This window comes from Oncorhynchus keta, chromosome 8 (genome assembly GCF_023373465.1).
Source record: "Oncorhynchus keta strain PuntledgeMale-10-30-2019 chromosome 8, Oket_V2, whole genome shotgun sequence".
Lineage (NCBI taxonomy): Eukaryota > Metazoa > Chordata > Actinopteri > Salmoniformes > Salmonidae > Oncorhynchus > Oncorhynchus keta.
The window spans coordinates 19090553-19104426 of NC_068428.1; the positions used below are offsets into that span (position 1 = coordinate 19090553).

General features: G+C 45.0%; 1 protein-coding gene across 1 annotated transcript in view; it reads left to right on the top strand.

The window, feature by feature from the left end:
* The window catches only part of LOC118376184 (mitochondrial peptide methionine sulfoxide reductase-like), a 100077-nt gene that overhangs the window by 43025 nt on the left and 43178 nt on the right, over nucleotides 1-13874 (top strand). The window contains exons 3-4 of the mRNA XM_052524728.1: nucleotides 2715-2834; nucleotides 11295-11399. Coding sequence (XP_052380688.1) covers nucleotides 2715-2834; nucleotides 11295-11399 — 225 coding nt within the window. The remainder of the gene's footprint in view (nucleotides 1-2714; nucleotides 2835-11294; nucleotides 11400-13874) is intronic.

The following is a 13874-nucleotide window of genomic DNA, read 5'->3' on the forward strand; positions in this document are numbered from 1 at the left end:
TCAAATGGACGGAGGGCCAAATAAAAAATTTAGCTACAAGCCGAGGGCCGGACTGTTCGAATGTTCATTGAAAAATTTTTAAATGACGCATATAGTCTAGTGAACCTAATTGAACCTACTGAAAACCTAACAAATATATTCCAATATGATCAGATAAATAAAGCAATATTTTCTTATGGCTCTGTCAGTAATCTTTAATTTTCAACAGACACAAAAGACAAATTTCCTTTATATAAAAATCCCCATAACATGAACATTAAATGAAAGAAACCGGTATTCAAGGCACCATCAGTAGCCTATATTTTCTATTTTAGCAAAAGTGGGCTAAATTTACTTCAAAGAAAAAAACAATAATAGCAATTTTCTATCATCCACTCAACTGAAATATTTTTAAAATATAATTGGATTGAAATACAATAAAATAAAGTGCAAAAATCTATTAATCAAAAACAACACTTTGTTTAAGGAGAAGTAACATGCAGTGAAAACAAATATTAAACTTTAACTTTTAAACTTGAACTGAGTAAAAACTCTAAATATGTGATTGCACAGTAATGTTCACTTGTTTGAGGTTGAGGGTGATACTTGGTGGTGTCCCATCTTTTCCACAAGTTCATCAATGTTCGGGGTAAGGCTCTGAGCTGAGGAAATCCTCAGAATTGAGTGGAGGTGTTCAGCAGTAAGTCGACTTCTGTGTGATGTTTTGTTCAAGTTCATCAAAGAAAACAGTTGTTCACACAGGTATGTGCTGCCAAACATAGACAACGTTTGAGCAGCCTGGATGCGCAGCTGGGGCATTGTGTCGGGAGGAAACGGGCGAACTCCGCAGCACCCACTGCCGCATATTTTGCCCTCAGTGCATCATTGCATTGGAGGTCAATCAACTCCATTTGGAGGTTTGGTGGTGAGCTTTCCACGTCAACAGCAAATGGGTTACCGAGCAGTTCCAACCTGCTTTTTGTGCTTCAAAGTCAGCAAATCGGCGTCGAAAGTCAGCGGCAAGCATACCTATTTTATCAGCCAACTGTGCGCTCGGGAACGCACTGGTAGAGAGCTTCTCTTTCATGGTCTGGCAGCTGGGAAAGTGGCTCAAATTTTCTTTCCGCATCTGCGTCTCCCACAGAGTCAGTTTGGTTTTAAATGCCTTCACTGTACTGTACATATCAGAGATGACACGATCCCGACCCTGCAGCTGCAAGTTCATTGCATTCAGATGACTCGTAATGTCACACAGAAAAGCCATTTCACACAGAAACATTTCGTCTCGGAGTTGTGTTGTGTCTTTCCCTTTGCTGTCCAAGAACAGACAAATCTCCTCACGAAGCTCGAAACATCTTTGAAGCACCTTTCCCTGGCTTAGCCATCGCACCTCTGTGTGATAAGGCAAATCACCATGCTCCGTTTCTAACTCCGTCAGAAATGCCTTGAACTGGCGGTGATTCAAACCTTTGGCTCTGATAAAGTTAACTGTGCGCGTGATGATGCTCATTACATGCTCCATTTTCAAGGCTTTACCGCACAACGCTTCCTGGTGTATGATACAATGATAAGCTGTCAGCTCACCTGTCGCGTTTTCCTCTTGCATCTTTTCCCGTATCTTCGCCACCAGTCCGCTCCTGTGTCCACACATCGCAGGTGCTCCGTCGGTTGTCAAACCCACGAGTTTTTCCCAAGGCAGCTCCATCTCATTTACACATCTTGACACCTCTTCATACAAATCATGCCCCGTAGTTGTGCCATGCATAGGACGTAAAGCCAAAAACTCCTCTGTCACGCTTAGGCTGGAGTCCACTCCGCGGATGAAAATTGACAACTGGGCAATGTCAGAAATGTCGGTGCTCTCATCCACAGCCAAGGAATATGCAATGAAATCTTTTCCCTTTTTCACAAGCTGCTCTTTTAGATTGATGGACAACTGGTCTACTCTCTCGGCAATGGTGTTTCTGCTCAGACTCACATTTAAAAAGAGTTGCCTTTTTCTGGGCAAACTTCGTCACAAACTTTAATCATGCAGTTTTTGATGAAATCCCCCTCCGTAAATGGCCGGGCTGATTTAGCGATCTCTTCTGCCAAAATAAAACTGGCCTTGACAGCAGCCTGGCCTTGTGATTTGGCTTTTGAACAGAGCCTGTCGAGATTTGAGGCCTCGTTTTAATTCCTCTGCCTTTTGTAGCCTTTGTTCCATGTCCATATTCTTGTTTTTGTCCGCGTGTTTCGTTTCATAATGTCGTCTCAGATTATACTCTTTCAGTACCGCCACACTTTCTCCACACAGAAGACACACAGGTTTTCCAGTTACCTCCGTGAACAAATACTCCGACTCCCACCTTGTTTGAAACCCCCGGTTCTCAGTGTCCACCTTCCGTTTTGCCAATAAACATTTCAATAAATATTGAAATGAAGCAGCCTACTGCTCGGTGCGTCACCGTTGCATTGTGGGAAATGTAGTATTGGTGCGTGTAAAAGATCTGCGGGCTGCCGGCTTGCTGCGGTCTGCGGGCCGGTTCTAATAATAAATCAAGATCATCCCAGGGGCCGTAAAAAACCTTCTCGCGGGCCGGATGTGGCCCGCGGGCCTTGACTCTGACATATGTGTAAAGGGATGGGATGTTTCTGACTGAGATGTGTTGTCTTAAAGGGATGGTCTGTTTATGACTGAGATGTGTTGTCTTAAAGGGATGGTCTGTTTCTGACTGAGATGTCTTGTCTTAAAGGGATGGGCTGTTTCTGGGGCGCAGAGAGAAAGTTCTGGAAGCAGAAGGGAGTCTACTCCACCCAGGTGGGCTATGCTGGAGGCCTCACCCCCAACCCCACCTACGAAGAGACCTGCACAGGTAACACTCAACAGTGACCCCACACCCGACTCAACAGTGACCCCACACCCCACTCAACAGTGACCCACACACCCTACTCAACAGTGACCCCACACCCTACTCAACAGTGCCCCCACACCCTACTCAACAGTGCCCCCACACCCTACTCAACAGTGCCCCCACATCCTACTGAACAGTGACCCCACACCCTACTCAACAGTGACCCCACACCCTACTCAACAGTGACCCCACACCCTACTCAACAATGACCCCACACCCTACTCAACAATGACCCCACACCCTACTCAACAGTGACCCCACACCCTACTCAACAGTGACCCCACACCCTACTCAACAGTGACCCCACACCCTACTCAACAATGACCCCACACCCTACTCAACAGTGACCCCACACCCTACTCAACAGTGACCCCACACCCTACTCAACAGTGACCCCACACCCTACTCAACAGTGACCCCACACCCTACTCAACAATGACCCCACACCCTACTCAACAATGACCCCACACCCTACTCAACAATGACCCCACACCCTACTCAACAGTGCCCCTGACTCATTGTCCTAGTGCTTGTAGAACATTAGCGTGCTCAGAATAATTCAGTGTTAGAATTGAGTGTTTAATTCACAGCCTGTCTGTAACACACTAACCAGCCTGTCTGTAACACACTAACCAGCCTGTCTGTAACACACTAACCAGCCTGTCTGTAACACACTAACCAGCCTGTCTGTAACACACTAACCAGCCTGTCTGTAACACACTAACCAGCCTGTCTGTAACACACTAACCAGCCTGTCTGTAACACACTAACCAGCCTGTCTGTAACACACTAACCAGCCTGTCTGTAATACACTAACCAGCCTGTCTGTAACACACTAACCAGCCTGTCTGTAATACACTAACCAGCCTGTCTGTAACACACTAACCAGCCTGTCTGTAACACACTAACCAGCCTGTCTGTAATACACTAACCAGCCTGTCTGTAACACACTAACCAGCCTGTCTGTAACACACTAACCAGCCTGTCTGTAATACACTAACCAGCCTGTCTGTAACACACTAACCAGCCTGTCTGTAACACACTAACCAGCCTGTCTGTAACACACTAACCAGCCTGTCTGTAACACACTAACCAGCCTGTCTGTAATACACTAACCAGCCTGTCTGTAACACACTAACCAGCCTGTCTGTAACACACTAACCAGCCTGTCTGTAACACACTAACCAGCCTGTCTGTAATACACTAACCAGCCTGTCTGTAACACACTAACCAGCCTGTCTGTAACACACTAACCAGCCTGTCTGTAACACACTAACCAGCCTGTCTGTAACACACTAACCAGCCTGTCTGTAACACACTAACCAGCCTGTCTGTAATACACTAACCAGCCTGTCTGTAACACACTAACCAGCCTGTCTGTAATACACTAACCAGCCTGTCTGTAACACACTAACCAGCCTGTCTGTAACACACTAACCAGCCTGTCTGTAATACACTAACCAGCCTGTCTGTAACACACTAACCAGCCTGTCTGTAACACACTAACCAGCCTGTCTGTAACACACTAACCAGCCTGTCTGTAACACACTAACCAGCCTGTCTGTAATACACTAACCAGCCTGTCTGTAACACACTAACCAGCCTGTCTGTAACACACTAACCAGCCTGTCTGTAACACACTAACCAGCCTGTCTGTAATACACTAACCAGCCTGTCTGTAACACACTAACCAGCCTGTCTGTAACACACTAACCAGCCTGTCTGTAACACACTAACCAGCCTGTCTGTAACACACTAACCAGCCTGTCTGTAACACACTAACCAGCCTGTCTGTAATACACTAACCAGCCTGTCTGTAACACACTAACCAGCCTCATGATGTGACGAATCACGTTTGATTTGATCATCTCCTGATGTTAATGACTTGTACATGTCTCTATGAAGGGTCTTTCTACCAGGTACTACTGCACTGTACTCAGTAGCAGAGGTATCTGGGGTCTAGGTTGTCAGGCTGTTTTCTCCCAGCCTGCCCCTGGAAACCAAATGGAATCCCTTAGGTCTTATCATAGTGAGGCAGGGAGAAGTGACCGCTTTCTAGCAGTACGTGTGTGTGTGTGTGTGTGCGCGCGCTGACCTGTATGTGTGTTTGTGTGCGTGCACAAGTGTGTGTTTACGTTTTTAATGATCCGACAGTTAAGGAATGTGTAAGGCCATTATGTGATAGACAGAAGGATCTCTCCATGATACTGTCTAAGTGTGTGTGCTGTCCAGAGAGAAGGAGGTTCACCATTAGATGTGCATCACGAGTTCTATGTCCTGTGATGGGCCTCCTCACTCTCCTGTTAGTAACACAACAGCAGCAGTAGGTGCCGTTCTGAGCAGTCTGCTTTCTGTGAAAAGTGGACAATCACAAATGAGATTCCACATCAGCGGTGGAAGAAAGTCTCCGTGATTCAGACGGTGAAATTGTTCACTACAGTTTTCCTTTCATTCCAATACTGGGAGTTGGGTGTGTTTGAACATTCAGGGCGCTATCCAAACACTGCCAGCTGTCTCTGTGTTATTTCGAGATGCACCCACTGCCTCTCCGACCTGCTTTTGAGGGATTTACGATTTAGGATTTAGGAAATTTGATTTTGCTCTCAGTGTGAATGTACATAGTTTTCTGGGTATAAGAAGTAAGAGGACTGAGGGCATTTTTTGAACTCTGGCCCCTCTTGTCCTGCTCTGACCTTCACAGACCGGGCCCTTTTCAGTGTGTGTGCGTATGTGTGCACTTGTGTATGTGTTTGTATGTGTGCGCTTGTGTATGTGTTCGTATGTGTGCACTTGTGTATGTGTTCGTATGTGTGCACTTGTGTATGTGTTCGTGTGTGCGCATGTGTGTGGAATCTGCAAAATACCCTCTCTCTCCTATCTCTCCCGTCTGTGGTTCAGTACAATAACAGTTTGTGTAGGGCTGTTATGAGCATGGAAGTCACTAGTCTTTGATCTGGATATTGACATTTGTTCCAGTGGAAAACAACTTTGTAAAGACTTTCATCAGGGGAAATTTGTTTGATGACTTTTCCCAGAGTGCCGTTCTCTCAGGATGGATATTGAACTGAAGTCAGAGCTTAGAGTTTAGAGGTGTTAAACATCTACTGCTGTAGGATCTGAGAGAGAGAGAATATGTGTGTATGTGTGTGTGTGACTGTATGTGTATGTGCGTGCGTGCATGCGTGTGTGTTTGATTTTATTGATGTTTTGTTATCATTTAGTTTCTGTTTTGGTAATAGTGGCAGTGCTCTGTAGAATGCAGAGCACTGAGGCAGGGAGCTTTCCATCTGGTGGTGCTGAAACCTTGCCTCAGCTCACTGCTACTCACTGCTACTGACTGTTACAGACTGTTACTGACTGCTACTGACTGCTACTGACTGTTACTGACTGCTACTGACTGTTACTGACTGTTACTGACTGTTACTGACTGCTACTGACTGCTACTGACTGTTACTGACTGTTACTGACTGCTACTGACTGCTACTGACTGCTACTGACTGTTACTGACTGCTACTGACTGCTACTGACTGTTACTGACTGCTACTGACTGTTACTGACTGCTACTGACTGTTACTGACTGCTACTGACTGCTACTGACTGCTACTGACTGTTACTGACTGCTACTGACTGTTACTGACTGTTACTGACTGCTACTGACTGTTACTGACTGTTACTGACTGCTACTGACTGCTACTGACTGTTACTGACTGCTACTGACTGCTACTGACTGTTACTGACTGCTACTGACTGTTACTGACTGTTACAGACTGCTACTGACTGTTACTGACTGCTACTGACTGCTACTGACTGTTACTGACTGTTACTGACTGCTACTGACTGTTACTGACTGTTACTGACTGCTACTGACTGCTACTGACTGTTACTGACTGTTACAGACTGCTACTGACTGCTACTGACTGTTACTGACTGTTACTGACTGCTACTGACTGCTACCGACTGCTACTGACTGTTACTGACTGCTACTGACTGTTACTGTCTGTTACAGACTGCTACTGACTGTTACTGACTGCTACTGACTGTTACTGACTGCTACTGACTGTCACTGACTGTTACAGACTGCTACTGACTGTTACTGACTGCTACTGACTGTTACAGACTATTACAGACTGCTACTGACTGTTACTGACTGTTACTGACTGTTACAGACTGCTACTGACTGTTACAGACTGCTACTGACTGTTACTGACTGCTACTGACTGCTACTGACTGTTACAGACTGTTACTGACTGCTACTGACTGTTACTGACTGTTACTGACTGTTACAGACTGCTACTGACTGTTACTGACTGTTACAGACTGCTACTGACTGTTACTGACTGCTACTGACTGTTACTGACTGTTACTGACTGCTACTGACTGCTACCGACTGCTACTGACTGTTACTGACTGCTACTGACTGTTACTGTCTGTTACAGACTGCTACTGACTGTTACTGACTGCTACTGACTGTTACTGACTGCTACTGACTGTTACTGACTGTTACAGACTGCTACTGACTGTTACTGACTGCTACTGACTGTTACAGACTGTTACAGACTGCTACTGACTGTTACTGACTGTTACTGACTGTTACAGACTGCTACTGACTGTTACAGACTGCTACTGACTGTTACTGACTGCTACTGACTGTTACTGACTGCTACTGACTGCTACTGACTGTTACAGACTGTTACTGACTGCTACTGACTGTTACTGACTGTTACTGACTGTTACAGACTGCTACTGACTGTTACAGACTGCTGCTGACTGTTACTGACTGCTACTGACTGTTACTGGCTGTTACTGACTGTTACTGACTGCTGCTGGGGCTGTGAGGTGAGGTTTTCTCAAATGAATATACACTGGCACAATAGCAATAGCTCATCCAACAGCCCTGAATTTATTATTTGAAATATTGTCTTTGAAACTATATAACTTTTAGACCCACACATTATCTTGTCCTCTCTTCTCTGTGATCCGAACCTTAACAGCCTGCTGCGACAGACAGCCGGTGTTAGCACAGTATCTTCTCTCAGATAGTCAAACCTGAGCAGCCCCCTCTTCCTAACTATTCAGTCTGACAGAATCCATAGTCAATATGAATCTACACACTCAGGCATATAGTAAGTGGATGTAGAATGCATACGTTACACTGCACAGATGACTTGACTGAATGGAGAGAGAGAGAGAGGGAGAGGGAGGGGAGCGAGAGAAGAAGGATCACTCTGAACATGGCTGATCAACTATATCCAAGAGTCCCTGCGCTCTGCTCCCATTGCCTTCTGGGATACATGAAGAATGGGTGGGGTGTGGGGGTTTCAGCCTTGTGTAACTGTAGAGAGATAACTGTACCCTTTCCTCCTTCCCTGTCTACACACACACACATACACACACACACACACACACACACACACACACACACACACACACACACACACACACACACACACACACACACACACACACACACACACACACACACACACACACACACACACACACACCATTGCTCCTTGGCAGACAGCTGTGCAGGAATGCATAGAACAGACAATAGACCCAAAGAAAGAGAAACAGAGAGAGAATGGAGGAAAGCATCATTCTGATGAGGGATGTGTACAGTAAGGAAAGGATAGGGCAATACAGGAATATGATAGGGCAGTACAGGAATATGATAGGGCAGTACAGGAATAGGATAGGGCAATACAGGAATATGATAGGGCAGTACAGGAATATGATAGGGCAGTACAGGAATAGGATAGGGCAGTACAGGAATATGATAGGGCAATACAGGAATAGGATAGGGCAGTACAGGAATATGATAGGGCAATACAGGAATAGGATAGGGCAGTACAGGAATATGATAGGGCAGTACAGGAATAGGATAGGGCAGTACAGGAATATGATAGGGCAGTACAGGAATAGGATAGGGCAGTACGGGAATAGGATAGGGCAGTACAGGAATATGATAGGGCAGTACAGGAATATGATAGGGCAGTACAGGAATATGATAGGGCAGTACAGGAATATGATAGAGCAGTACAGGAATATGATAGGGCAGTACAGGAATATGATAGGGCAGTACAGGAATAGGATAGGGCAGTACAGGAATAGGATAGGGTAGTACAGGAATAGGATAGGGCAGTACGGGAATAGGATAGGACAGTACGGGAATAGGATAGGGCAGTACGGGAATAGGATATGGCAATACAGGAATAGGATAGGGCAATACAGGAATAGGATAGGAATAGGATAGGGCAGTACAGGAATAGGATAGGGCAGTACGGGAATAGGATAGGGCAGTACAGGAATATGATAGGGCAGTACAGGAATATGATAGGGCAGTACAGGAATATGATAGGGCAATACAGGAATATGATAGGGCAGTACAGGAATATAATATAATAATAATATATGCCATTTAGCTGACGCTTTTATCCAAAGCGACTTACAGTCATGTGTGCATACATTCTACGTATGGGTGGTCCCGGGAATCGAACCCACTACCCTGGCGTTACAAGCGCCATGCTCTACCAACTGAGCCACAGAAGGACCACCATATGTAATATGATAGGGCAGTACAGGAATATGATAGGGCAGTACAGGAATAGGATAGGGCAGTACAGGAATAGGATAGGGTAGTACAAGAATAGGATAGGGCAGTACGGGAATAGGATAGGGCAGTACGGGAATAGGATAGGGCAGTACGGGAATAGAATATGGCAATACAGGAATAGGATAGGGCAGTACAGGAATAGGATAGGGCAGTACAGGAATATGATAGGGCAGTACAGGAATATGATAGGGCAGTACAGGAATAGGATAGGGCAGTACAGGAATAGGATAGGGCAGTACAGGAATAGGATAGGGCAGTACGGGAATAGGATAGGGCAGTACAGGAATAGGATAGGGCAGTACAGGAATAGGATAGGGCAGTACAGGAATATGATAGGGCAGTACAGGAATAGGATAGGGCAGTACAGGAATAGGATAGGGCAGTACAGTAATAGGATAGGGCAGTACGGGAATAGGATAGGGCAGTACAGGAATAGGATAGGGCAGTACAGGAATAGGATAGGGCAGTACGGGAATAAAAAAGATGGTAACATATATTTTGCTCCAGCCCTGTGGCCATCCATGTATTGGGAGTTGGAGAGTGGTGGCATATGGACTCTTCTGTCTCCTGCTGAGCTTCATGCTGGCAGCCATCTTGCCTGTCCTCCCATGAGCTGCCAGCAGTAAAGATTGCCGCGTGTGTGCACCTCAGATGTCCTTCAGCTCACCCTGAACACACAGCTCCACTACCAGCTGAACAAGGGAGCCACCCGAAGGAGGAGAAAGGAGGGAGGGGGAGGAAAAAAGAGAGGGAGGGAGAGAGTGAGTAGAGGGAGGCTGAAAGAGATTGCATGGCAGAAAATGAGGGAGGCTGACAGAGAGAGAGAATGAATTCATGGATTTAAAAGAATGGCTTAGAGGGAGAGAGAATGTTGGAGAGAGGAAAGGACTAAATGGATTCATGAATCTATGGGTGCGTCTGTGCATTTGACTGTGCATGTGCTTCTGTGTGTGTGTGTGTGTGTGTGTGTGTGTGTGTGTGTGTGTGTGTGTGTGTGTGTGTGTGTGTGTGTGTGTGTGTGTGTGTGTGTGTGTGTGTGTGTGTGTGTGTGTGTGTGTGTGCACCAAATTATAGACCATCTCAATTGTATCCCATACACTCCCTTGTTCCTCCTCCTGTCTCCAGGACATCACTGTGTTCTTCCATCAGGTTTATTGTACAGTTCCTCTGTAGCGCCAGTCTGTAATGAGAGTGACCCTACAGGTTAGTTCTTATCATTTTTTTAATATCCCAGCTGTGGATGTGCTGCAGATAGTGGGGAACACAGCCTTATGAGGTGATATTAAACACCCATCTCAGTGGAATAAACTCATCTCACTAGAAATGTCTTGAATTGGGAATAGAAGAGCACTTCTTTATTAAACATGGTTTTACTCTGTCTTCTCACCTCATATTGAGATGTTAACCTTTGTGGATGTCCCTCTGGTAGAGTGAAAGAGAGTTCTCCTAACAGCTCTATCCAATCAGCGTGTCCCAAACTCGGTGTCCAGCTTGCGTGATTGGAGGACACTCCTCCCTCCAAAGCTCTGGGACAGAGGGGCTCTCTGCTTGGTTAAAACATTCAGATCTGATCCAGCTCACTGGTGTACTGGAGAACAGCATTCACTCTCAGTTAACATTCACTGTATCTGACGAGTGGAGGAACACTCAATGTTACGTATCCACAGATCTAGAATCAGATTATCATACTCCAATCCTAACCTTAACCAGAAGGATAAGTACATATCTGCTCCTGGACCAGTGGATAGGGGCAACTGCCTATATCTCCTAACGCCACCATTTCTCCTGTCTTCTGTTGTCTCTCTCAGGTAGGACAGGCCATACTGAGGTGGTGCGGGTGGTCTGGGAGCCAAAGAAGACCAGCTTCTCTAAACTGCTCAAGGTGTTCTGGGAGAGCCACAACCCAACTCAAGGTAAGGTCCCTTGTATCTCCGATGGTAGCGCATGGCGCTTGAAACACCAGGGTCGTGGGTTCAATTCCCACGGGGGACCAGTAAGAAAATGTAAGTCGCTCTGGATAAGAGTGTTATATAAAACCTACTCCCTCCATCCACACACATCCACCTGCAGCGTTTCCAAAGCCAATTCTGGCATAGCTTGTTCCAGTGGGGGCTACTGCCTTCCCTCTGCCTTGAGCTATCTGTAACAGGAATATGAGTCTGCCATGTTGAGTGGTTGCAATCAGGGCTCTGTGAAATAAGGGAGGGAGGGAGGGAGGGAGGGTAGGAGAAAGAGGCAATGCGAGAGAGGGTCACTCCCTACCAAGAGAAGTGCCTGCAGTGTGTAACCTCCCAATGAGTGTTTGTTTCATTTCACCCTTATTGACCCTGTGTGAGTCCACAGGCGACACACAACCCCAGAGAAATCTGGCTCTGTGTTAACCCCTCCCCACATCAACTCAGCTGTCAGGCGCAACCTTAGATGCACACTATGACACATAGTGGATAAGAAGATACACACACTATGACACACAGTGGATAAGAAGATACACACACTATGACACACAGTGGATAAGAAGATACACACACTATGACACACAGTGGATAAGAAGATACACACACTATGACACACAGTGGATAAGAAGATACACACAGTATGACACATAGTGGATAAGAAGATACACACACTATGACACACAGTGGATAAGAAGATACACACACTATGACACATAGTGGATAAGAAGATACACACACTATGACACATAGTGGATAAGAAGATACACACACTATGACACACAGTGGATAAGAAGATACACACACTATGTCACATAGTGGATAAGAAGATACACACACTATGACACACAGTGGATAAGAAGATACACACACTATGACACACAGTGGATAAGAAGATACACACACTATGACACACAGTGGATAAGAAGATACACACACTATGACACACAGTGGATAAGAAGATACACACACTATGACACATAGTGGATAAGAAGATACACACACTATGACACACAGTGGATAAGAAGATACACACACTATGACACATAGTGGATAAGAAGATACACACACTATGACACATAGTGGATAAGAAGATACACACACTATGACACATAGTGGATAAGAAGATACACACACTATGTCACATAGTGGATAAGAAGATACACACACTATGACACACAGTGGATAAGAAGATACACACACTATGACACACAGTGGATAAGAAGATACACACACTATGACACACAGTGGATAAGAAGATACACACACTATGACACACAGTGGATAAGAATATACACACACTATGACACATAGTGGATAAGAAGATACACACACTATGACACAGAGTGGATAAGAAGATACACACACTATGACACACAGTGGATAAGAAGATACACACACTATGACACACAGTGGATAAGAAGATACACACACTATGACACATAGTGGATAAGAAGATACACACACTATGACACATAGTGGATAAGAAGATACACACACTATGACACATAGTGGATAAGAAGATACACACACTATGTCACATAGTGGATAAGAAGATACACACACTATGACACACAGTGGATAAGAAGATACACACACTATGACACACAGTGGATAAGAAGATACACACACTATGACACACAGTGGATAAGAAGATACACACACTATGACACACAGTGGATAAGAATATACACCCACTATGACACATAGTGGATAAGAAGATACACACACTATGACACAGAGTGGATAAGAAGATACACACACTATGACACACAGTGGATAAGAAGATACACACACTATGACACACAGTGGATAAGAAGATACACACACTATGACACACAGTGGATAAGAATATACACACACTATGACACATAGTGGATAAGAAGATACACACACTATGACACAGAGTGGATAAGAAGATACACACACTATGACACACAGTGGATAAGAAGATACACACACTATGACACACAGTGGATAAGAAGATACACACACTATGACACACAGTGGATAAGAATATACACACACTATGACACATAGTGGATAAGAAGATACACACACTATGACACAGAGTGGATAAGAAGATACACACACTATGACACACAGTGGATAAGAAGATACACACACTATGACACACAGTGGATAAGAAGATACACACACTATGACACAGAGTGGATAAGAAGATACACACACTATGACACACAGTGGATAAGAAGATACACACACTATGACACACAGTGGATAAGAAGATACACACACTATGACACAGAGTGGATAAGAAGATACACACACTATGACACACAGTGGATAAGAAGATACACACACTATGTCACATAGTGGATAAGAAGATACACACACTATGACACACAGTGGATAAGAAGATACACACACTATGTCACATAGTGGATAAGAAGATACATCACCAGACATCACCGG